At 38.8% G+C, this 27447-nt stretch overlaps 1 protein-coding gene across 1 annotated transcript in view; it reads right to left on the reverse strand.

The window, feature by feature from the left end:
- Positions 1 to 544: 544 nt before the first annotated feature.
- Positions 545 to 27447, reverse strand: part of sdc3 (syndecan 3) — a 42242-nt gene continuing 15339 nt past the window's right edge. Inside the window, exons 2-5 of the mRNA XM_067426743.1 lie at positions 12378 to 12471; positions 10180 to 10838; positions 6974 to 7199; positions 545 to 4345 (exon numbers count right to left, since the gene is read on the reverse strand). Coding sequence (XP_067282844.1) covers positions 4179 to 4345; positions 6974 to 7199; positions 10180 to 10838; positions 12378 to 12471 — 1146 coding nt within the window. The 3' untranslated portion in view covers positions 545 to 4178. The remainder of the gene's footprint in view (positions 4346 to 6973; positions 7200 to 10179; positions 10839 to 12377; positions 12472 to 27447) is intronic.

Consider the following 27447-nt stretch of genomic DNA (forward strand, 5'->3'; position numbering starts at 1 on the left):
AGAATCTCATCAAAAGTATTAAACCATCCGTGTACTTAGCTCTATGTTTAGTTGTTTTGAGATTGGTTGCAGGTTCATTTTCATCTTTGTTCTGGTCTAATAGTCAAGCTTGAAATGTTTCATGTTCTCCTCATTGTTTTATATAAACATACAGATATACAGCGGCATTATGCTATTCTTTAGACCTCACTCAATGGTGTTCAAGTAGTAAAAGTCCATATCGGTTAAAAAAAATTGCAGTAATTTAAGCAAAGCCTACACTTTCAAATAAGGACATACATCTTTCGTCACATACTGTTTTTTGCCTACTATATACTAGGGAAGTATGCGATTTCAGATGCAGCCCATATGTCACATGACAGTGACAACATGGCAAATGTAATATGTCCGGATTACATTCATATTATATAGAACATACTATGAAAATTCGGAGCACTTAGTATATATAATACTACAAATATAGTGAGAATAGTTCAGTAGTATGCTATTGCAAGCATGGCCAACTTCAGACTTTTAACCAATTAAAACACAGCAGCTACAGAGATAACCAATCAGGTTTTATTTTGAATAGAGTGTCATATTAGTGACAGAACTTTGCCTCTTTATACACAAATCAACCAATGAAGAAAAAAAAATTAAAACAGAGAAAAACAAAAGTTATTTTTAAAAAATGTGCATGTATAAAACCACGCTGGGCGACCATCAGACCAGGACCATGCTGGTCTGTGATTGGCACACAGACACAGGAAGGCCCGCCTCATATTTGGCTATGAATAGAAAGAGTTACCAGTAGAAAAGACAGCAATGCAAACTCAAAGTTTCACTGACATCCATAACATTAACACACAGTGATCTCCAGACGTTCTTGACAGCTGGACAGGTGGATGTGTGTCGTTGGGATTGTGGGGCTTCACAAGATTAGATCGTGGTGGGGTGAAAGCTGTGAACATTTTGATCGAAATATTAAACCTCCAGCACCAACAGCTTGTTTTTTTGTACAAAAAATGTTAAACAATCATCATGTCTTAATACCTGAATTTCACATACTAATCGTAGTCTTGCAACTGTAAGTTCAGCATGTAAGCGTTTGATTAACGTTATTCAAGTCCATATTCCAATCAGACACTAATGATTGCCGAGGTTTTGTGAGTATTTATCGTGACGTGTTAGAGCCAGTCTCGCAGACACAAATCCTGAACTAGTAGATCAAAGATTTTCTATTGTTATCATATATTTTGACAAATTAAATAAAACAAATGCATTACAATTGGCTTCTGCACAACAATTAGCTCTTTGTTTAGTTGTTTTGAGACTGGTTGCAGGTTCATTTTCATAAATGAATCATAAATGATTAATTTTCCCTATTGTTACTATGCAAACATTTTATTTTATGTCCACATACAGATGTGCAATGGCATGTTGGTATTCTTTAGACCTCATTAAATGGTGTTCCAGTAATAAATGTCAATATCAGTAATAAAAAAAAAAAAGTTGGTTGTCAAAGGTTAAATGTATTTATTTTCAGGTTGTTTGACAGGGACAATGCACATCAGCAGTACATAAATGTACAATGTGCCAGAATTAACCACAAGGCTCTTTTACATGTGAAGTCCCTGGACTGATGGTAAAATCGTCACCCTAAAAAAATTAAAAATAGATGACCGATAATCGGTTTGACAACTGATAATCGGTTTGCTCACCAAAAATCGGATTGGTTTGACTGCCGATTATCGGTTGTTAAACCGATTATTAGTCATCAAACCGATTATCGGCCTGTAACTATCACTCAGTGTCCTAGAGACTGGCTCTTACCATAGTAATTTAAATCAAATGTGTGCTGTGATGTGTCAGAAATTCTTCAAGGTCCTATATAATAATAATAAGGCCGAGGCTGTGATGGTATAAGTAACGTGTTTTGTGTGTTTGTGCAATTGTCAGTGTCATATAGCAATTTAAGTGCAGGGAGAGGAGAATACGTCCCCCACGAAGGAAGAACTATCAGTGAGTGAAACACTTGCAGATGCATGAAAACAAGCCAATATACACACTCTCACACACTGTTAGACGTGATCATACAATATTCAAGCTACAGGTACTGTTGCACAGGTGTGACATTACAATCTCAGACTGAAGTACAACCACCCCGTATGGGTCTCAAGATTTCCCTCACCTGCCCAAAATGTCCCACAGGCGTCTTGAATGTGCTCTTGTACATATGCTCGAGTGTCGTTTTCTCACATAAAAAAAAAACCATCACCATGGATTCGAAACACATGATTTGTGATCAAATAGGAAGCGTTATTTGATGTCACGTTTCAGTGTTACGTCAGCTTTACCCTCAGCCATATGTTTATAAATGGAGGTGGGTATAATTATTCTTGGTTACTGTAGATATAAAAAGGAAAATTTGGGGACCTGCGCACAAGCCGTCCCAGATTCGATATAGTACATTTGCACGTTTGGATATTTAAAATGATATGTGTTAAGACAAGTAATGTCATTTCAGCATTTTGCTAACATCTTGTGCTACATCTGCGAGTAACACTGACATCACACACACCACATGACATGTCACATACATTCTGAGCATGTCAACCACAGAGTCTGTTGTTGATAGCTTGTTATTGCTAATTCATGCATTTCTAGTCATTTTGCCTTTATGAATGAAATGTAGTCTAACATAACACATCATATAAAAGAAAATAACCCAGGAAAAAGTGATAGTAATTATGAAATCGTACTATTTAAAGGCTTTCAGCTTGAATATCTTTGTTAGACACACTATTTTTCTTCCCAAACCATTAAGTTTACATTGCATGTGTTAACCACAGCGATAATGTCCCAATCCCCTAATCACACAAGTTCCCCATCACCATCCGTCTCGAGCATGACTGTCCATCAGGCCTGTTTGTGCAAGTGGAGAACGAGAAAGACTAACCTTTCAAAACAATTCACCAATGATCGTGACACACTAAACGCTGTGCATTCAGCATTTCTCCAGGTTAAACAGATAGAAAAAAAAAATGTAAATGATGTCCAGGTGGATATCGATAGCATGTGTGTGTTTATTTTTTACTACAATAGCATGGTTAAAAAGCATGACAAACAAAAAAAAGTCAAGTTGATATTTACACCGATAACTGCACAGCTAAATAGATAATATCCTTCACTACGAATATTATGATCACCAATTTCCTTCCATTCAGAGCTGCTGATATATTATTGATTATTACTAATGATTACTAAAGATTTTGTACAGAGCAGAGGAGAGGCTAGTCCTCTGGTTCTATGCATGCGCTCCCTCACAGCAAACCTTCAGTGTTTTTAATGTGCTGTGTTCGTGTTTCGGGCTCCCTGCTCCAAACGGAGGTGCCGACACATGCTCTCGCCAGCAGAGGGAGTCGGAGTGTGTGTGTGTGTGTGCGTCTAGGCTGGGGTCACAAGGGCACCGTAGACATACAATTGCACACATATGCGCAAGCACACACACACACACACAAAATACTCGCTCTGGTCGAGCTCTGTTTCTAGCACCAGGGAAATGGAAGGCACCGCACAACTCTGGATCACTGACCTTGGTGACAGAAGAGCATTTCGAGTACGGACTCTACTTCTGCCATGCAACTCTCATTTCTGCTCCCTTTTCTCCCTCTCGCTTGACTTGCACAATCCCTCCATGACCCCAACTGTGTTCTTTTCCTCTCCCGTGTTTTTGTCATGCTTTTTTCTGTTTTTTTTTTGCTCCCATGTTTGCAGTCCGAGAGTATTATTGTGCAGGAAACACATCTGAAACATAGTGTCTTTACAAAAAAAAGATTTAGGTCATAATTCCATAGAACAACAATCCTAAACATATCAATAATAACATGTTCTTAAAAAAGTTTTTTCTTCGGTGTATGTGTACACTCAAGCCCCGCCCTCATTGACCCCGCCCCTAGCCCAAGCCCCTCCCACAACCAATTCCATTTTTTTCTACATTGATCTTTTTCAGTGTTTTTTTTTTTTGTGGTTTTTTTTTGGAAAAGAAAGTTCTGAGTCCGTGGAATGAGAGGCACTCTCATGGGGAAACAAGGAAGAAAGGGATCAAAGGAAAAGGGGCGAGATGGAAAGAAAGGAGGAGGGGGTCAGGTAGAGACGGGGCGAGGTTGGAGAGATGGAGAAGGGTAAACGGATGGATGTTAGGCGTAGAATTCTTCCTGCTTGTCCGGTTTCTGGTAGGTGACGGTGGCTTGTTTGGGCTCATCCAATGTGTAGCTGCCTTCATCTTTCTTTTTCATCCGGTAGACGAGTAACATTACGAGGAACGCAGCGAAGAGCGCTCCGACTACACCTCCGACAATCACCGCTGGAGACAGAACAAGAGACGCTGATTACTTACAGCACTTCAAATTCACATCATTATGAACACTTCAGCAACCATTACTTCTCTCCCACCATCAATAAATGTGCAAGTGTCATCTCTGGGTCAATGACAAATAAGAGTGTTCAAGATAATGAGAGCGGATTTAAGGCCCTGTCCACACGGAGACGCGTTTAGCTGTATACGTATACATTTTGTACCGTATCAGCGTTTCGTCCACACGGATCCGGCGTTTTAGAAGCATGAATCCGATATTTTTCGAAACCGGGTCCCAAAGTGGATAAATCTGAAAACGATCATCTTCCGTTTTCGTGTGTACAGCGAATCCGTATATTTTCTGAAACGGTGATGTCATCACACTACGTCCAGCACGGTGAAAGAGTTTAGGGATACAACTACGGGCACTGGGCATGCGCACATCAATATCGCGTCATTTAATTAACGTATCTGCATTATTGTAAGGGTATGTTTAGGGTTGGGGTAGGTGTAGGCATTAATAAAACACATCTGTTAAGTAGCAAATGTATTTATTGTTATTTTATCGTGAGATTTTGCCTCACCTCCGACCACTGCTATACCCCTTCTAGCCACAACTCTTCTTCTCCGTTTTTAGTGTATTTCTGTGGCAGAATTACAGCGCCACACACTGGCCTGGCATGCAAACTACATCGTTTTTAGTCCGTTTCGGTAATCTCGTGTGGACGCAGATATTTCTTGAAACGAGGGGGAGAAAAGATCGGATTGGGAAAGCGCTGGCTTCGTGTGGACGGGGCCTAAATCACTTTTCAAATCAAGTTCTTTAAAATGTCATCTTTTGTGTCACTTTTGATCAATTTAATGCATCTTTGCAGCAAAGATGCAGCAAAAGTGACAGTAAAACACATTTAAATTGATCCTGTTCTGTCTGGTAACTTTTTATTCACAATATTAATATGTATGACAATTTAAAAACAAATTAGAATGCATGTTTTATTTAATTTGTTTAAAAAAGGCAGAAATAAATGGTAATTCAAACGATACAAATTTTATAAAAATTCTAATATTTTATTTATTAGTCCAGGATCCTAAAAAATATTAAGCATATTCAGGAATGGGTTTTCAACAATGATAATAATCAGAAATGTATCTTAAACAACAAATCATCATTTCAGAATGTAGGAATGATGAAGACTGGAGGAATGATGCTGAAAATTCAGCAGGATGGATGGATGGGTTTCATTAATATTATTAAACCAAACACATTGTGCAATAAAAAAAACAAATCAACAGAAAGACATAGAAATAGAGATATAGACAAACAAACACAAAACACATTTAATAAAGGCAGGGAGAGTTTTATCTCCCTCTAAAACTAAAGCTTAACTGCGAGAGCCCAAGATACAGTGTATGAGCTAAATCCAAACTAATTTCACGCTATAGCCTGCGACTCCTACGTCTTTACCTATGACCAGGAAGTCTGCAAATACAAAGGCAAACAGTCCTCCAATCAGAATGGCTGAGGAGAAAGAGACAGCATATCAGATGACAGAGAGAAACGAGAGGGGAGAGAGAGACAGAGGCGCAGCTAAACAAACAGAGGAGAAGGTGAATGTGAACAAGGAAGAGAGACAAAGAGCAGAAGACCGTGTTCTCCAGAGAGAGAGAGAGAGAGAGAGAGAGAAAGAGAGAGAGAGAGAGAGAGAGAGAGAGAGAGAGAGAGAGAGAGAGAGAGAGGCTCTTGATTGAGAAGCATAAGAGCAAAGCTGATCTTAAAGGGACAGTACACCAAAAATAAGTGAATCAGTGTAAATAATTATTGGGTGAACTGTACCTTTAAAAACCTCATACATCAAACAAAACACTATTGATTTTGCTCACATGATTAAAAGATTTGTGAAATGCTATTTCATGCTTAAACCTTGAAAATAATACAATAATGATATTGAAAGTATAGGGTCAGTCAGATTTTAAAATAAGAAATAAATTATTATTTTATTCAGCAAGTATATATTAAATTAATCAAAAGTAACAGTAAAAAGACATGTATAATATAAAAGATTTCTATTTCAAATAAATGCCTATTTATCAAAGACTGTATCACTGAAATGTATCACGGTTTGCACAAAAATATTGAGCATCATAACTGCTTTCAACATTATAATAAGAAATGTTTCTTGATTTCTGAAGGATCATGAGACACTGAAGACTGGAGTAATGGTGCTGAAAATTCAGTTTCAATCACAGAAATAAATTACACTTTTCAATATATTTAAATAGTTTGCCTATATAATATCTTACAATTTACTGTATTTTTTATTAAAATAAATATTGCAGCTTCGGTTTAGCATAAGAGACTTCTTTCAAAAACTCACTGCCCCTTGACTTTTGCATGTTTTTGCCAATAATAATTTTCCACTATAGAGTTTTTTTTAGTTCAGTGGGATTATTCATTTGCATCGTATTTAAATAATCTTATAAGCAACAGGGAGACAGACAAAAATATGTACAGGAAAAAATAGAAAATTAAAGATATATACAAGACAAAAAGACAGACAGGTCAACAGACAGAAGCCAAAAAAAGTCTGGAGAGACTGAACTGTGTTGTGGTGTGTTTGAGCGTGTCTGGTCTCTCACCTATCAAAACTTCCTTCCTCTCGAGGATGTTCTTCTGTGGAAGTTGAGCGGCTGAGCTTCCGGCAGCATCTACGGTGTTTCCAGACAGATCTGCTTCTCCTGCCGCTCTGCCTCGCCCGAGCTCGTTGCCGTTGCCGTGGCGAACTTCAGTCTCGCGGATTTCAAAATCACCACTTGGACCTGGTCCTGCAACTTCATTATTTACAGTTTCATCTGTTGTTTGTGTCTAAATGAGGAAGAAGGGGAAAAAAAATAAAAAAATAATAACCCTTCACATTTGCACAATAGATCATGTGCAGCTGAAAAGAACATTTCCAGAGAAGCAGAAAAACTGCTGACCAACCGTTCTGTAGAACTTCTTGGTTTGTAAATAGTTTTTAAATCAGGTGAGAGTAGAACTAGCAAAATCTTCTGATGAAAGTGTGATTTTGATGCAATATGCACGAATGGCATTCATTCACAGGTGACATCATATGTACAAATACAATTCATTATTGTCCAAAAACTTTTGAGGACCACTGTATTTGGGCTCAATATGAATGAGAGCATGCTTACAGAGCACGAGTACAATGTAAACAGCAATAATGGAATAGGGATGGACAATATATTGGTACAATATCAGTAATTGAGCAACATTATTTATATTATTAGTGGCATACCTGTATTCCATAATTTTTTATATCGGTCCAGCCTTACATGGAATATTATATTTTTATTTATTTAAGATATATAGATAATATACCATTTTAATATCTAATATCTATTTGTATTGGTGTATCCTAACATGGAATTATTTATTTATTTATTTATTTATACAACACTGATACCAATTTAAAGGGTTACTTCAGCGATTAGCATATGGCTTTGTATCAGTAGAAACCCTGGAGTATATTCAAATTATTGTGCTTTCCCCCCTCATATCCCCCTGAGACAAGAGATTTATGCATTTTATTTCTGGAAAAATTCCTCCTATGATGCAAATTGACGATTTTTGCATCATAGGAGGAATGTTTGCCCAAAGGCTAAAGACTACAGCCAGCAGAGGGAGCCATTTCCGCATGTTTTGAACCCGCGCATGGGGGATGGGAGATTACACTCAGCTTGCAGGGAGAGCTCAGCTCAGCTACAGGCACTCATTTAAACGGAGCTATGGTGAGCAATGTAAGTCTTTTAACTTCTCAAATTAATTTCTATGAAAGTTAAGCTTGCAAAGGCATGAACTGAAACACGCCAGACTGAACTCGCGTTGCGAATGTATGCCGCGAGTGTAGTCGCGATTACCTCAGCTCTCATCACTCGTGCAGTTAGTGCTCAGTGCTGTGATACTCACTCATTATATTGAACACACACGTTCAGTTTTTAATTGTAGTGTCTCTAACTCAGTCACAGTAATCAAGTTGGTGGTGTTGGGAATGGCCTCACGGGGCAGCGAAGCATTCTGGGAATTGTAGTCTTTCATCCCCATGGGACAAAAATACATTTTCTGTCTTTTCTCAGTCTAGAAGACACCAAATTCAAAAATAATTTCACATTTCTACTGCATTGATGACCCAGTTTAAATACAGATTCATCTTCCCAGCGCTGAAGTACCCCTTTAATATCTGCAATTTATTAAAAATATTCACAGGCTTATCTGTTTTGGCCAGAATTGTCATATTGATGCATGCATAGAACGAACGAACTAACTAACTAACTAACTAACCAACTAACTATTTGTGTGTATCCTTGTAAAGAACTTACTAACTAACTATTTGAGCATCCTTTTAGGGAACTAACTAACTAACTAACTAAATAAATATTTATTTGTGCATCATTTTAGGGAACTCACTAACTAGCTAACTAACTAACTAAATAAATAAATAAATAAATAAATAAATATTTGTGTATCCTTGCATATAACTAACTAACTAACTAACTAACTAACTAACTAACTAACTAACTAACTAACTAACTAACTAACTAACTATTTGTGTATCCTTGCATAGAACTAACTAACTAACTAACTAACTAACTAACTAACTAACTAACTAACTAACTAACTAACTATTTGTGTATCCTTGCATAGAACTAACTAACTAACTAACTAACTAACTAACTAACTAACTAACTAACTAACTAACCAACTAACTAACTAACCAACTAACTATTTGTGTATCCTTGCAAAGAACTTACTAACTAACTATTTGAGCATCCTTTTAGGGAACTAACTAACTAACAAACTAAATAAATAAATATTTATTTGTGCATCATTTTAGGGAACTCACTAACTAGCTAACTAACTAACTAACTAAATAAATAAATAAATAAATAAATAAATAAATAAATAAATATTTGTGTATCCTTGCATATAACTAACTAACTAACTAACTAACTAACTAACTAACTAACTAACTAACTAACTAACTAACTAACTAACTAACTAACTATTTGTGTATCCTTGCATAGAACTAACTAACTAACTAACTAACTATGCATCCTTTTAGGGAACTAACTAACCAACTAACTAACCAACCAACCAACCAACTACATAAATAACTATTTGCGCATCCTTTTAGGGAACTAACTAACCAGCTAACCAGCTAACCAACCAACCAACCAACCAACCAACCAACCAACCAACCAACCAACTTCACCCTGCTCACCCTGTGGTCTGTGTGGGTCCTAACACCCCAGTATAGCGATGGGGACACTGTACTGTCAAAGAGCACCGTCTTTTGGATGAGACGTTAAACCGAGGTCCTGACTCTCTGTGGTCGTTAAAAATCACAGGATGTCCTTCGATTAAGAGTAGGGGTGTAACCCTGGCATCCTGGCCAAATATGCCCAATGCCCGCTGTCCATCATGGCCTCCTAATAATCCCCATATAATGATTGGCTTAATCACCCGGTCTTCTGTCCACCAATCAGCTGGTGTGTGGTGAGCGTTCTGGCGTAATATGGCTGCCGTCGCATCATCCAGGTGGTGCTGCACATTGGTGGTGGTTCAGGAGATCCCCCCCTTCTATATGTAAAGCGCTTTGGGTGCCTAGAAAAGCGCTATATAAATGTAAAATGATTTTTATAATATAACTAACTAACTAACTAACTAACTAACTAACTAACTAACTAACTAACTAACTAACTAACCAATTATTTGTGCATCTTGCATGGAACTAACTAACTAACTAACTAACTAACTATTTCGAGTTCAAACCCAAATATCCCACCTGTGTAGTGGAGCTGATCAGCGAGCGTGTGCTGCTCTCAGTCGGGGCAGCTCGGCTCGGGGTGGTCTGCGGTTGCCGGGGCCGTGCGGGGGCGGGGCTTGGAGTGGTCGGGACAGGACGGGCTCGGGTCGGTTTAGCAGTGGTGGATGTAACAGTCGTGGGTGTAACCTCAGTGGTTGTGATGTCATCTGTCGTCGTCTCTGGTGTGCTGGTTGTCTCGAACATCATTGTTTCTGTAGTGATGAACAGATCGTCCTCCTCCTCCAGATCACTAGTGGCCGTTGTACTCTCACCCAGAGTGGTGGATGAGTCCACAAACACTGCAGGAACATCAGTCAGCCGGGGTGCAACCGTAGCCTTCGACCGCTCTTCTTCTCGCTCTTTGTCAGAATCCAATGTTACCGATTCGGGTTCTTTTTCCTGCTCCGTCGTCGTTCTCATTTCCTCCTCCACAATCTCCATCTCCAGATTGCCGTCTTTGTCTCCATCTTGTCCCAGGCCGCTCTCTCGCTCCACCTCAGGTGGAGGTGGGCTACTCGGCTCTGCGGCGGGAGAGGCGGAGGGGGCGGGGCCAGTGGCCTGTGTGGTGGAAAGTGGGAGGGGCTCCTCTGTAATGACAGCCACACCTGCTGCAGTCGGACGCACGTCCATATCTGGAACTGAAAGCGTAGGGAAAGAGCTATGAAAACACTGTGAAGGAGATCAATACTCACAGCCATTTTAGATCGTGTTAATGTGTCATATGATACCTAGCACAAGGCTTCAAAGCAACCTTTAGATTGGTCAGCCCTGGAATGTGAACATCCCCATGGCAACACATGAATAAAATATCAATAACCTTGGTAAGAAATACACAAGCACACACACTAGACACAAAGAACAAAGCAAACAGCGCTGCAAACACAAACTCTCCTCATAAAGCACACACACACACACACACACAGATGGTGGTTCTTTAACTACAGGCACTTCTATGTCCCAAGGGTTGATTTTTATTAAAGCAAACTGATTTCAGCAGATAAAACAGATGAAGGCCACATTACAAACTTTGCCTTCAGTTATTTTTTGCTGCTTTTCAAATGCTTTTTATGTGTAGATTTTATTGTTTTTTACCCTTGACCCTTGACGTCTTATCTCAACTTATGAAAATCCATCATAACAATACTAAAACAAACTATGTTAATATAAACAAACAAATAAATAAATAATAATAATAAGTTTAATTTATATAGGATGCTTTACAAGTAGTATCAGAATAATTCACAGAAAGTCAATTCACGGTCATAAGTCATTCCACGTAGTTAATAATTATTAGAAGGATTGTAGACATGTGTAAATATGTTTGTTTCATTTATATTATCATTTTTTTACATACATTCCTTTTCAGCTACAGCAACATCTCTCATTTAAAGTTGATGTACCAAAATAACTGAAATGAGAAATAATAAAACAAAAACAATAAAAATGACAAAAAAATTAAAATATCAAACCAAAACAAAATATTAAACCTTTGAATGATATTAAAATAACAAGAAAGTCTCCTGAGATATATTTCTGTCCACTGTTAAATAAAGTTAATGGTCAAGTTAAATAAAGAGTCAAAAGTGTGTTTGAAGAGAGTTTACTTTCTAAAAGTGCACAGCGCAAACACACACAAACTAGCGGACATTGGCTGTCTACACCCAGATTCCTGCTTAATTAACTGATCTTATTTACTGCAATCTGATTACTGAGGATCAGATAATTACACACACACACACACACACGTTGGTATATGTGGGACTCGTATATCGCATATTTACGGGGACTTTCCATAGACATAATTATTTTTATACTGTATAAACTGTACATTCTATAAACTTCACACACTAATATATGAATAAGTGCTTTTTATATACAAGAAAAGGTCCTATTTTACTGTCAGTCTGTGGGTTTCAGCTTAGCAAACGCTAAAATAACTATGAAGTTGTGGGAGGAGTGTGTGTGTGTGTGTGTGTGTGTGTCAGAGAGAGAGAGAGAGAGAGAGAGATGAAGATGAGGAAAGGCGTTGAGTTGTGAGAATTACAGCAGCTGGTGAGGGGATTGGAAGTCTGGGATGGACTTTTAAACAAGGCAGCTGTGACCTCTTAATGAGTGATTCACACGTCACACACACACTAAAGTGACACACAGACAAACACAACACATATCAAACTCACAGCCAGAGCCAGATCCAGAGAAGAAGTCCTCATCGTCGTATAATTCATCTCCGGAGCTCTCGAGGTCGCTCGGTCGAGATGTGCGGCGCTGAGCCTTAAAACAGATAACAATACAAATTTAGAAACGGTTGTGACGTCACCGGAAGTGGAATGATTATTATTTCAAAACCAATATAATATTCACAGTGTGTGTGTGTGTGTTCGTTCATGTGTAAGTGTGAAGGGGTCTAGCGTGGGGAGCAGTTTCATCGAGAGGCCTGTTGCTAGGGGCAACACTTGCCTTTAACCCAATTTCTTAAATAGGGATGAAAATTCAGCAGAAAAAGACTCTAGAATGTCCTCAGACCCAACGGGTCACATAAATTAGATAATCACACACAAAAACTACAGTACAAGAAATTTGAATAGGGTATGTGTAATGCTTAACAAATTCCATGATATATCCATTATATTTTAATACAAACAGTTCCATTAAAAAAAAAGTTTTAGAGGCTGTTTTGGCAAGAAACATACTTCAAGACCTTTGGGCTACTAGAATAAGTTAAGTTGCAATGTTCAAAACTCATTATTTTCCCCATATTCTCTATTGTTGCAGCTCCTCTCCTCCCAGTCTGTCAGTAACGCTCTGTGTACTTCCTGTCTTTGTGAAGCCCCTCCTTTTAAAAAGCACACTGTGCTCTGATTGGTCGGCTGGACCAGCCTGCGGTGATTGGTGCGTGTTTGGGAAATGTCCCGCCTCTTACCATAACTGCAAGGTTCAACCCACTACCAACTAACTCAACCAGGCCATTATTCATACTAATTATTTAAATGAATATTGTGACGTGTTCGCTCCCGGAGGAAAACTGAAGACTACAGTGGAGTAAAAGCGCTACACCCCTTCTCTGTATTACTCTTTTCTCTTATGGTCTCTTTCCTTCCCCCCACTCTCATGATTGGTTGACCTCGCTCTATTCCGGCAACACCCCATAAATACTTAAACCCATAAACCGACCCCATGCCCTCCTTATAACCCCCTATAAACACACACACACAGGCCCAAAATGCTGTCAGTCATCAGCATGCACCTAAGCTTAAGTGCATCACACACAAACAGACACACAGTTATGATTGCGCACAGTTCTGTATCTGGTTTAATTACATATGCACATAATGTGTGTTTCTGTAAGCATGTGTCATTCACTCTGCTCATGTAAAATGATGGGCCCTATTTTAACGATCTAAGCCCACTTTCGCTAGTTTAACGACGGGCAAAATGGTTGGGGTGGCCTGCGCATGGTCCAAACGGGATGCCCCTAGTCTCCTAATAAACCATGGGTGTGTTTGGGGCGTAACGTGCAATAAACCAATCAGAGTCTCATCTCCCCTTCAAAAGCCACATGGCGGATTCTCCATTCCCATGGAGGAATTTGCAGGTGGAAAGACTGAACGCTTCTCTAGTGAGGAAGCGGACCTGCTCGTGCTCGAGGTTAAAGCATACGAGCAGATCATCAATGGGACAAGCCGGATTCCCCCAAAGCTGCCTGAAAATATGACATGTAGGCATTTTTATATTTATGTACACAATAATAATATTTAACATTTTAATCCTTTAATTTTTTGTGTGTGTCCTTGTTTATATTACATTGTGGGGACCAAATGTCCCCATAAGGATAGTAAAACCTGAGATCACCTACATTGTGGGGACCAGCCAGCGGTCGCCACTTTTCAAAAGGCTTATAAATCATACAGGATGAGTTTGTTGAGAAAGTAAAAATGCAGAATGTTTCCTGTGATGGGTAGGTTTAGGGGCAGGGGCAGTGTGTGTGTGTGTGTGTGTGTGTGTGTGTGTGTGTGTGATGAGTAGGTTTAGGGGCAGTGTGTGTGTGTGTGTGTGTGTGTGTGTGTGTTTTTGGGTAGGTTTAGGGGCAGGGGCAGTGTGTGTGTGTGTGCGTGTGTCTGTGTGTGTTGGGTAGGTTCAGGGGCAGTGTGTGTGTTTGTGTTTGCGTGTTGGGTAGGTTTAGGGCCAGGGGCAGTGTGTGTGTGTGTTGGGTAGGCTTAGGGGCAGTGTGTGTGTGTGTGTGTGTGTGTGTGTGTGTGTGTGTGTTGGGTAGGTTTAGGGGCAGTGTGTGTGTGTGTGTGTGTGTGTGTGTGTGTGTGTGTGTGTGTGTGTGTGTGTGTGTGTGTGTGTTGGGTAGGTTTAGGGGCAGTGTGTGTGTGTGTGTGTGTGTGTGTGTGTGTGTGTTGGGTAGGTTTAGGGGCAGGAGTAGTGTAGGGGGATAGAATATACAGTTTGTACGGTATAAAAACCGAGACGGGGGCCATTTCTTTTGTTCTCATTCTCTCCTGTTTTTGTTAGTAGTGAAGGAAGGTAAGCGTGTTGTTGTTTATTTGTATTTATTCTGTGCAGGTTATTTCGATCCCATCCCACTAGTTAGTAATCTTTTGTTAGTTGTTTTGGCCACACCGCTCTTGTACGTGCTTCCCTTGTGTTTCTGTTGGGACTGTGTTTAGTTTGTTCCGTGTTTTCACTCATTTATTGTAAATAAATCTCTGTAAATCTTATATTGTGTAGTGAGTGCTGGGACTGAGAACGTTTAAACCTTTTTTGTTGCTTTTGAATATTCTTTAAAACGTTACTTCTCTTTTCCCCGTAGAAATCTAAAATGCGACCGTAACATCTATGGAGAGTCCCCACAAAGATAGTGAACCAGACGCGTGCATGCGTGAGTGCGTGTGTGTGTTGTGCTCCCGCCCATAGTCACATATGACTAAAGAGTATCTATTTCAGTTCCTCAAAATAGCAACGCGCCAGCAATGCGTCTGAACACACCTGGTCTTCAGACCAGACGCCCATGGGCCAACAGATGGCGCGAGTGCATTTGCTCACTGAATAGTGGTTCAAATTAAATGGATTCATTAAATGTTTGATTCATAGTTCATTGATTCATTGCAATATTCCTGCCAATCAGAAATGCATTCGTCTGAACACTTGAACACACTGAAATCATCACGATATTCATGATGCATAATGTTATTTTGCCAGCAGAATCATTGACTATATCAGCTAGAGCTAGTACACGAGCAAACTCAAGTGATTCCAATTACTATTCTAGCCATTTTTATCAACTAAAGCGGTTCTAAACGGTGCTATGGATTCGTGCTGATCTTTTTTTAAACACAAAGTGCATGTGAACACCAGGGAATCATTTCCAACTGTGCCTCAATCTGAACTGCTATTAACCACAGGCCATTCACCAAATGCAATCAAGTCTAATGCGATTTCCTCTCCAACCTGTACAACACTGAGAAATACATGCAGCAGACGCACCGCAGCTCCTTCCCAAATCCTTGCAAAATCTGCTGCTGGAGAAGCAAGATTCAGCCAGTATGCATATTTGGAAAGATTGTGTGTTTGTGGACGTCTGCGTATCCTCCCCTGTAATGGTGGGGTTGGTTTGTGGTGCAATTTGGTCTACGATATGATTAAGGGGTAGAACTGGCCTGCACAGCAAGGGTTCTTTCACAGTTTGTGTGTGTGTGTGTGTGTGTGTGTGTGTGTGTGTTTGCGTAGAGATAGAGAGGGGGTGTGGGTAAAGGCGTTTTAGAGTCTAATGTAAATATAACATCCATCTGTCTGCCAGCACAGAACGATAAAGAAACCAGACTCGGGCTGCGTGATTATGAATGATCAGTTTCCTTTGATATTATAATTATGATTATTCATTTTGATTAATAGAATTTGCACTATAATACTTATTTTGTGTATGAGAGAAATGGGTACATCTGTAAGTGTCCAAATGAACATTAGCCCTGAATAATTAAACTCTAATTATAAAAAACTTTATTTATAATATTTTTAAAAATATAAGTTTACGCTACTTAAGTTTTTTAAGCTATTTATTTAAGCTATTTATTGGAAACATTATATTCAAATAACAAATATATACTTTAGGTAATAGGAATGTAATAACAAAAGGTATAAACGTGTAGCCTGGTATCTCTCTAGATGAACAGCTGTGAGGACGACAATAGATTGAGAGAGTGTGTGAATGAATATATGAGAGAGAGAGAGAGAGAGAGAGAGAGAGAGAGAGAGAGAGAGAGAGAGAGAGAGAGAGAGAGAGAGAGAGATCACCGTGTAAGTAAAGTTAAGAGGTGAGTTGGTCACTGGGTAATGACCTCATTATAAGAGTTAAACACACGTATGTGGATGAACACACGTCTGTATAATCTACATATGCCATTTAAATACTCATAAATACACATTACAGCACCTCCACCTAAAACATCTGACCCTCAACTCAAGTTTAAACTTTGTCTCTTGAAATGTTATATACGTGTATGAAGTGGACAGCTGTTTCAGAGGGACAATCCTTAATCCAACCAGCAAGTGATCCCATAATCCCACGGGATTAGGACCATGTCGGATGCCCATATGGGTAAGACGCCGGTGTGTCAGTATAAGAGCTCCTCCATTACACACAAGTATTAAGCATTTAAAATGCTGTGACAAAATCTGACCCTGGTTTAGTCAACATATAGCGGGGTATATAACCACAATCAACATTTTCAACAAATTCAACATTAAATTTAAACTCAGCAATAGCCCTCTTCTGAAATGTGACATATTTGAGAGTAAAATAGGATATTCAATGAGAAACAAATGTAGGCTGGAGTGTAGTTTTATTATTCTGGAATTGATTAGATGGTGGAAAGTGACAGGAGTTGGCAGGAGAGAGGTTGAAAAATAAAGGTTGGGAAAAAGATAAATAAATAAATGGAAAGAACGGACACACACACACACAGAATCTGAATAACTTCTAATATAAACATATACTAAATATTATATATATATATATATATATATATATATATATATATATATATATATATATATATATATATATATATATATATATATATATATATATATATATATATATATATATATATATATCTATCTATCTATCTATCTATCTCTCACACACACACATACATATATACACACACATATACATATATACACACACATATACATATACACACACACACACACACACACACTCAATACAATAAATATATAATAAAAATAATACAATATATACAATAAATATTGGAACATAATGTATGTATCAATATTTATTTGAATATATACACACATATTTAGTGTTGTCAAATCAATTAAATTGCAATTAATAAATATATATTTGTTAATTTGTATGGTTTTATTGTGAACCAAAATTCACATTTTAAATAATTTTGGCATTGAATATGGATGCTAATATTTATATTTTAGCATCCATATTATTAATTATATACTCAATTCCAAAATAATTTAAACTGTGAAAATTTTTGATCACAATAATACCATTTAAATTAAAAAATGTTACATTAAATGAAAGAAATTCCCCTCATTTTTGATGTAAGCTTCTATGTTACAAGAGAAGTGTAATCTTTGTAATGAACAAAGATGAGGAGTTAAGGCAGTTTTGGGTTGGGTTGTCCAAGTGTGATGTTGGCAAAGTGTCTAGAAAGCTTTCCGCTGAGAAGTTGCCATGGAAACACTTTCACGGTATATTATCCGAGTCATGACCGTTCTTCCCACACGACAGCCAGCCCAAAACACCCGAAATCACTGCCGTCTGGGATAACAAACTGGGTAAAAACTGGGTAAACTCGCCACAGCATGTGCGTAACATGACGGCTTTCACATGGACTCGTGATAAAGCGAAGATCGACTGGTTTAAGTGCGCAGTGCTTGTGAAGTTTCAAGGATAGTATTTTGTGTGTGTGTGTGTGTGTGTGTGTGTGTGTGTGTGTGTGTGTGTGTGTGTGTGTGTGTATGTGAATGAACTCTCTCTCCTCACAGGCAGATGGGGCTTCCTGCAGATCATAACTTCTCTTGTGTTTCTAAGAAACTTTTCAAAAGAGCTAAAAAATGCGGCCAGGGGCTAGGGAATGGCCTGCCTTTGTGCGTATGTGGGTGTGCATGTAAGGGCGAGTGTGTGTGGCCCGTCTTTGTGATTATGAGCAATCCTCCCCCCTTCCCAGAATCCCCTGCTGTTCTCAGTGAGTGTGTGTTTGAACTTCTGTGTGTGCCCGGAGATCCTCATTTCCCATATCTTCGGGGACAATCTCAATTTTGCTGCACAAATAAAAAGGAAGGATAAGGTACACAGAAATGAGGGAACATGGGCAACGGCAGGCTTTCTGGAACAGCAGTCGCTGGAAGTGCAATTGGGGCAATTCTGAACTATTACGGAGAGTTGTTGCTCAGTAACTGCATACCTGACTGGAGTACAGAAGTGGATGAGAAACACTGTGGAAATCTGGTCCGGTGTCAAGTATTTAATAGCATCTGCTGCCACTGACGACACCACAGATTCATGCTTTCCAATAAAGGAGTGTGCGTTTTGTGTCATGAGATCATGACATGACATGCTTTTATGTTCATGGCCCAACATGTCTTTAAAAGGTGTGATGTAAGTAAAGCAAACAGACAACGGTTTTGTTTTCCAAGGTAAACGGCACGTCCAGGCACATACTCAAGTATGTGATTAAAATGCTTACGCTTGCACACCTACACAGTTGATACACACCCCATTGTATTTCCTGTGTGTGTACAGGTGTGTACATGCATTTCCTCGTCCTTCATCTATGGATTTTTAGGCAAGGTGAAATGGAGGGATCTACCGTTCGATACATTTTGAAAGGAATCCCTTTTATTCAGCAAGGACGCACTAAAGTGTCAAATGTAACAGTAAAAAGTAGGTTTATAAGTGGTAAACATTGCTCTTTGTCATTATTCATGAAAGAATCCTGAAAAAAATGGTAAATGGACTGGATTTATATAGCGCTTTTAACAGACCCTATGGCCATCCAAATCGCTTTACATTTTTTCCTCACATTCATACACCGACGGCGATGTTAGCGATGTAGGGCACCATCCAGCTCGTCGGGAGCAGCTGGGGTTAGGTGTCTTGCTCATGGACACCTCGAAAGCTGGAACCGGGGATCGAACCACCAACCTTTCGGTTTGTAGACACAATCTACATGAACCACTGAGCCACTGCCGCCCCTTAAAAAAATATGCATCAAGGTTCCACAACAATATTAACTCATTCCCACCATTGAAAGAATTTTCCATCATTCATGAGACTGGCTGGCCAGATCATATACTTCCCTACTATATAGGCTAGTAGGCGGAAAAAAAGTATGTGACGAATGAAGTAGGCCATGTCTGAAATTCACAGCACTAAAAAAGCACCCGAATGATCTATTACTTCTGGTGAGATTCTGAAGTGTGCATACGATGGACACTTAAATCATCTTTGACATTAGGATATGTACCGAAAACTTTTAAGTTGGCTATAATTAAACCACTTATTAAAAAAACGCAACTTGATCCTAAAGAATTAGTCAATTACAGGCCAATCTCGAATCTACCGTTTCTATCAAAAATACTAGAAAAGGCCGTGTCTTCACAATTATGTTCTTTTTTAGAAAGAAACGGTATATGTGAGGATTTCCAGTCAGGATTTAGACCGTATCATAGTACTGAGACTGCTCTAATTAGAGTTACAAATGATTTACTCTTATCATCTGATCGTGGTTGTATCTCTCTATTAGTGTTACTCGATCTTAGCGCTACATTTGATACTATCGATCACAATATTCTTCTGAATAGAATCGAAAATTATGTTGGCGTTAGTGGAACTGCTTTGGCATGGTTTAAATCGTACTTATCTGACCGTTATCAGTTTGTAGCAGTAAATGAAGAGATGTCACACCGATCACAAGTTCAGTATGGGGTACCGCAAGGCTCAGTGTTAGGACCGTTGCTTTTCACCCTGTATCTGCTCCACTGGGAGATATCATTAGGAAACATGGCGTTAGTTTTCATTGTTATGCTGACGATACTCAGCTCTATATTTCCTCACGCCCGGATGAAACCTACCAGTTCACAAGATTAACAGAATGCATAGCTGATATAAAAAATTGGATGAATAGTAATTTTCTGCAACTTAATTCAGATAAAACTGAATGTTTAATTATTGGACAGAAAAGCTCCACAAGTAGTAACCGAGAATACTGTCTAACACTTGATGACTGCTCTGTCAAGCCCTCGTCGTCAGTGAGGAACCTGGGTGTGCTCTTTGATACCAATCTTTCATTTGAAAGCCACGTTTCTAGCATCTGTAAAACCGCATTCTATCATCTTAAAAATATATCTAAATTACGGCACATGCTTTCAATGCAAAATGCTGAACAGTTAGTACATGCGTTCATGAGCTCAAGGCTAGATTATTGTAATGCTCTACTGGGTGGTTGCCCTGCTCGCTTAATAAACAAACTCCAGCTAGTCCAAAATGCAGCAGCTAGAGTTCTTACTAGAACCAGGAAGTATGATCATATTAGTCCAGTTCTGTCAACACTGCACTGGCTCCCTATTAAACATCGCATACATTTTAAAATCTTGCTTATTACTTACAAAGCACTAAATAGTTTAGCTCCCCGGTACTTAAGCGAGCTCTTAACGCATTATACCCCATCACGTCGATTGCGGTCTCAAAACTCTGGCCAGTTGATAATACCTAGAATATCTAAATCAACTGCAGGCGGTCGATCATTTTCCTATTTAGCTCCTAAATTGTGGAATAGTCTTCCTAGCATTGTTCGGGAAGCAGACACACTCTGTCAGTTTAAATCTAGACTAAAAACACATCTCTTTACTATGGCATACACATAGAACATTTTTAACTTTCATTATTCAGATCAATTGACTGATTGTTAGGCTGCATTAACTAGGTCAGCCGGAACCGGGAACACTTCCCATAACACCTGATGTACTCGTTACATCATAAAAAGAGTGAAATCTACGCTAATGTTAGTCTCTCTGTTTATCCCGAGGTTTATCCCGGATCTGGGCCCTGTCCGGATCGGATGGTGGACCTGCCTGGACATGACCAACGCATCCTGGAGTGTCTGCTGAGCCGTGTCAAATGGTGTCTCCTCCGAATTTGCCTCACTGGCACGACATGCTCAAAACCCGTCTTCGGCGCAATAATTCCGATCTTTCATGTATTCATACTCTTGTGTAATTGACGCCCCATCCTAAATAAATCTGTCTCTTCCGTGATACCCTGAAAATTTTGAATAATCCGATCTAATATGATTTCCGACCTGTAAGGTTGCCAGAATAATAATCTTACACGGTGTGTTAATAGGCCAGAGGAGAACTGGCACCCCGACTGAGTCTGGTTTCTCCCAAGGTTTATTTTTCTCCATCATGCCCCGATGGAGTTTTGGTTCCTTGCCACTGTCGCCTTTGGCTTGGCTTGCTCAGTTGGGGACACTAAAAATATGATTAAAGTTATTCAACTTATTATACAAATAAAATATATGAATTAGGTCTTATTTAATTCTATAAACTATAATACTAATCTGCCAACATTGTCGCTATATGATAAATTAAAATAAGCTGATAACATCACTGTTTTCTCCAGTACGACTGTACAGCCAAATCTAATTTTGTCGCAATATTATCCTGTTTGACACTGTGAAGCTGCTTTGACACAATCGTGATTGTAAAAGCGCTATATAAATAAAGTTGATTGATTGATTGATTAAAGGGTTAGTTCACCCAAAAATGTAATTTCTTTCATTAATGACTCCCCCTAATGTCGTTCCACACCCGTAAGACCTCCGTTCATCTTCAGAACACAGTTTAAGATATTTTAGGTTTGGTCCGAGGACTTTCTGTCCTTTGAATGTAAGTGTATGCCCACTTGCTGTCCCAGTCCAGAAGGTAATGAAAACATCATCAAAGTAGTCCATATGTGGCATCAGTTGGTTAGTTTGACTCTTTTGAAGCGTCGACAATATATTTTGGTCCAAAAATAACAAAAGCTATGACTTTATTCAGCATTGTCTGGTCCTCAATGAATTGTCCTCAAATAAAGATTCAAACGGTCGTGAATCAGCAGATTGAGTCGTGATTCGTATCGCCAATGTCACGTGATTTCAGCAGTTTGCCAGTGTGATACGCAATCCGAATCATGATTCATGACCTTTTGATTCTTTATGTAAGGAACACGGAAGAGAAGACAATGCTGAATAGTCGTATTTTTTGTTATTTTGGGACCAAAATGTATTGTCGACGCTTCAAAAGAGTCAAACTAACCCACTGATGTCACATATGGACTACTTTGAGGATGTTTTCATTACCTTCTGGACGTGGACAGCAAGTGGGCATACACTTACATTCAAAGGACAGAAAGGCCTCGGACTAAACCTAAAATATCTTAAACTGTGTTCTGAAGATGAACGGAGGTCTTACGGGTGTGGAACGACATTAGGGGGAGTCATTAATGAAAGAAATTTCATTTTTGGGTGAACTAACCCTTTAAGTGTCCCATGAGGACACAGGAGAGGGTTTATGAATGACAGTCAAGAAACGCAACTGACCCAGCTAATTCACATGATAAAGACAACATGGCAAATGTAGTACATCGAGATAACATTCATACTATATAGAACATCCATCCATCATCTATCTATCTACGCTATTCATCCAAGTGGTTAATTCATGCTAACAACATGCAAATTATTGTCAACAATGCATGTTGTTAAAATGATTCATGTTTATAACATGCTAATTTAATGCTAGCATTGTGCAGATCCATGCTAGCAAAACATCCTAATTCATGCTAGCAACATGCAAATTAATATTAACAATGTATTTAAACATGTTAGAAATTGTAAAACATCCTAATTCATGCTAGCAATGTGTTAAAAAAATGTTAGCAAAATGCTAATTTATGTTAGAAACATACTAAGAATGGGCTAAAACATCCATCCGTCCATCTATCGACTGTACGGTCTTCAAAATGGTCAAACTTTAACCTTTAAAACTACTTTTTTTTTACTTATTCAAACTTTCTGGTCATGCTCTCTCAAACCAATTTTAAAGTTCGTCTAAAACCTTTTGAGTTCTTTTAACCAATCTAGTTCTAGGCTCTGTTCTTTCTTTTCATATATTGTATGTTCAGATCTTCATACAACACAATATCCTGGGGCAATGACATTTTTGTGAAAATGTTAAAAAATGCTGATTAAGACAATGATTTTGCAGTGTTGAAAGGGCAAAAAATAAGTGGATGTCATTTAAAATCCCGTTTGTTTCACCACCACAGGTTATGTTACGTGTCATTTAGTGACATCCAGTACAGTAATTGCAGGGACTATCCTGCTTGAGTAACTTGGGGTTACGAGTCTTACTTAAGGTCTCAGTAATGACAGGGCATCTGTCTAACGCTCCATTTCAGAATCCGTGAGCTTTGGGTTGCCAGCCCACACCATTAACCTCTACTCAACCATCATGTGATGTGCGTGTCTGTGCATGTGCATTATAAATGAAAGTCACATTGGCTTCAGAATAAGACTCATCTGACCAGAATTCAGATCAGGGTCATTATCACGCCCATTAAAAAACATCAGGTTAAAGCAGGAATGCAGCTGCTGGACACACACTCCTTCCTTTTCCACACCGTTAGATGAAAATGAACTATGTGGAATGTGTTTATTTAAAGGAGTGCAAACATGCAGCGAATGGACTGTTCTTTCTCAACATTTTCTGGCTCTCTCCAACTACAGATCTCCAGACTAAACGGCCCCGAAACAAAACATTCAAATCCATTTATTGCAACAACAAAAAAACTGTTGTAAATATGTTGGTAATATTAGCAAGTCTCAAAACAGATATTTCACGAGTTTGTGCGCCCATATCTTAGTGAAAGTGGTAAACAGATTTGGCTTGCTGTCTGCTATAGAAGGGCTCGGAGAGGATATTCTACCCGAGCGCCGATTGCCCCCCATAACAGGCAAATTGAATGAATAAGTCATTTATATAGCGCTTTCATATGTACTACTGTACACCCAAAGCGCTTTACACTCGTGTCAGGGATCTCTCCTCATCCACCACCCGTGTGGTGTACAAAATTGTACAAAAGGAGGAACAGGGGAGGAGGAGGAGGAGGAGGGAGGCTTTAGGAACTAAAAAGGGGAAGAGGTAAGCTGCTGGTTTTATACCTTGGTATCAATTGAAAGATTAGATGGGCGTACTCCTCCCGAAATAACGTTTATTAACTACACTTAGTTTTTGGGCTCTACTAGAACAGGTTTTCATGCTTGAATGCTCAAAACAACCCTTATCCTCCATTGTTGCAGCTCCTCTCTTCCCAGTCTGTCAGTAACGCTCTGTTTAGTTCCTGTCTCTATGAAGCCCCTCCTTTCCTTCATTCATTGCTCTTATGGGTCAGCTGGACCAATGTGGTGTGATTGGTCAACCACTTTGAGCATATTTGGGAAATGTTTTGTCAGGCAATCACCAGACCAAGCTCAAGCGTTTAAGATTGAACATTGGTCTGAGGATTCTGCTCTGTATTTTCTACTTCACAAGAGGCGTGATTAACAAGCATAGTTTAAATGACTCCGTACGCAAATGGATCGTCCTTCAACAAATCAGACCAACCATCCATTGTTTCTCTAGCTGTCATCGTGTTAAACCCATCAATAGTGTGCCAGGTGGATAAGCCGGTGTGTGATTGGTCCCTGCTAAACTGTAACAGAAGCAGAAATAAATTTACAAGTTTCCAGACTGAGTTGCCGGGCGAAATCAAATCATCGGCAGATCGGGCTGGGTTTACCCAGTCTAGAAAATGTAACCATAACTGTGAGTTACAACAAACTACTAACCAGAGCTTGACATTAACACCCATCAACCAGCCAAATGTGTGTGTATTTCAGCAGAGGAGTGTAACGCAGTCATACTACTAGCCACTTTGGCAGGTTGAATTTTAGATATAATATATACATTTTAATTTAATGTAGTCTTTTAAAAAGGCATTTGAAAAAAACTACGTGCAATGTAGTGTTGTCAAAAATATAGTCGATACATATCAATACTGAAATATCTCTCTCTCTCTAACAACAAATGACACACAATCCCGCCTTTCCTCACACACTCACTTCATTTGCTCCGGATAAATACTGTTGCGGTTACAGGGCTTGAATTTCGTCATGAGATTCGGCATAATTAGACTCATTCCTGCAGATTTTGAGCTGGTAATGCCGGTCTTGGCGAGTATTCACATAAACACAGTCAGTTCTGTTTTAAGTGACCGTAAACAGTTGAGAAAGAATGTGTAATAGTAAAATGGATCCGTGCGTCAAGTCTTAAAGTGACAGCAGCCTAATATTCCTGCTGCCAAATTATGAGATAATACAAAAAATATCTCTATGGATTTTTCCCCATGGTATCAATGTCAAAATTGTGGCCAATGGAAATGGTGAGTGGCTAGTAACTTTGGAAAAACTCGAGCCACAGTGACTGCTGAGCAAAAAAGTAAATGTCAAGCCCTGGTACTAACTAACTCAACCAGGCCTTGCCACATTATTTAGGCTATGCCTTGAGAGGGAACTATTAAAATGATTATTAATGTAACTATTAAAATACAATTGACGTGTTCGTTCCTGGAAGAAAACTCAAGACTACAATGGAGGCGTTTCAAGGGGGTTCAGAAACAGTGACACTGATATTATAGAGAAGAACTCCCACTGGAGGGACTTTGTAACTTTGCAAAGCTTTTTCATGCTCAAACAGCAACATAACACACTAAAAGAGATGAACAAATAATAATAAAGCATAACTCATGTTACTCATGATTTGGAGATCATATATCAGTTCTTTACCCAAAATAATGTTTTCCAGTCTGAAGCTCAGCTGTAGTGACCCCCCCCCCCCTCCCCTCTGTAATCGGTTTTCTAGGTTGTGTCAAATGTCCTGCTCTGTGTACCATCCCACAAAGCTCTTTAGTAACTGTGTTTAATGCTCTCTCTCTCTCTCCCCCAGTGTGCTCTACCTCCAGCAGGTGATTCTGTTGTAATCTTTCATCCCTACACTTGTGGATTAGCAGCAGTGTAATCTGCTTTCCAGCACATCTGCCCGAGCGGACGCACATCTCACTTAACTCATATCGATCAATATCACTTTCCATGCACAACATGATAAGTGAGGAGATTAGCAGGAAGGAATGGAGAGGAAAATAGATTGACTGAGGCAGCTGATTCCGGTCTTTCCTCTCTCCGTCTCTCACTCCACCTGCTTTTGCAAATGCACGAAAATGACAGGCAGCTATTTAACACGTTTGCACATTTAACATGTATCCATTTGTTCCCGCTCAAAGGTTTATCTGGGTTATCCTGAAAATCACTGCGTTGGAATAACCGTGTACAGTGTGACAGTCGCATTCCTCCAAACACAGCTGCTCTTATTACCTGATGTGTCAAAATATAATCATACCTGGGGTTATTGCAATTAGATACAAATGAGTGATATTCTGAAAGACATTTTCCTTACATAAATTAGATGCAGACACTGCATGAGCACGACAATATGCCGTATACACTAAATGACAGACAGACATTTTTTTAGATTATCTGCAATACCCTTTTTCTTCAAAAAAAAAAAAAGAAATAAATACTTCAGATACTTATTCAGAAATGACACATACAATTGATCAAAATTGACAGTAAAAGCATATCAAATGTTACAAAAGAGATCAATTTACAATGAATGTTTTATTCATAATTTTTTGAATGTATCGTTTCAGGATCTTGGTTATAATAATATTATGTTATAATGTTATAATAAAGAAATGAGCATGAAATCATATTTGAATGATTTCTGAAGGATCATATGACATTGAAGACTGTGTGAGTAATGATGCTGAAAATTCAGCTTTGATATATAAAATATATGACACTATAAAGCAGTCTTTTAAAATCGTATCAATATTTGAAAATTTGACAGTATTTTTGATCAAATAAATGCACCCTTGATGACTTTTTCCATCAACCAATAGCCATAACCACTAGTATATATACACCAATAAAAAGGGTTACTAGAAAAGCGAGAGGGCATAAGTTATTCATTTATTAACTAAATATCAGCTCTGTGCATTAGGTTGAATATAATGTCAACACTTGCAACTGTCTATTTTGTTAATAGTATTCATCAAACACCAAT

This window comes from Pseudorasbora parva, chromosome 19 (assembly GCF_024679245.1).
Source record: "Pseudorasbora parva isolate DD20220531a chromosome 19, ASM2467924v1, whole genome shotgun sequence".
Classification (NCBI taxonomy): Eukaryota; Metazoa; Chordata; class Actinopteri; order Cypriniformes; family Gobionidae; genus Pseudorasbora; species Pseudorasbora parva.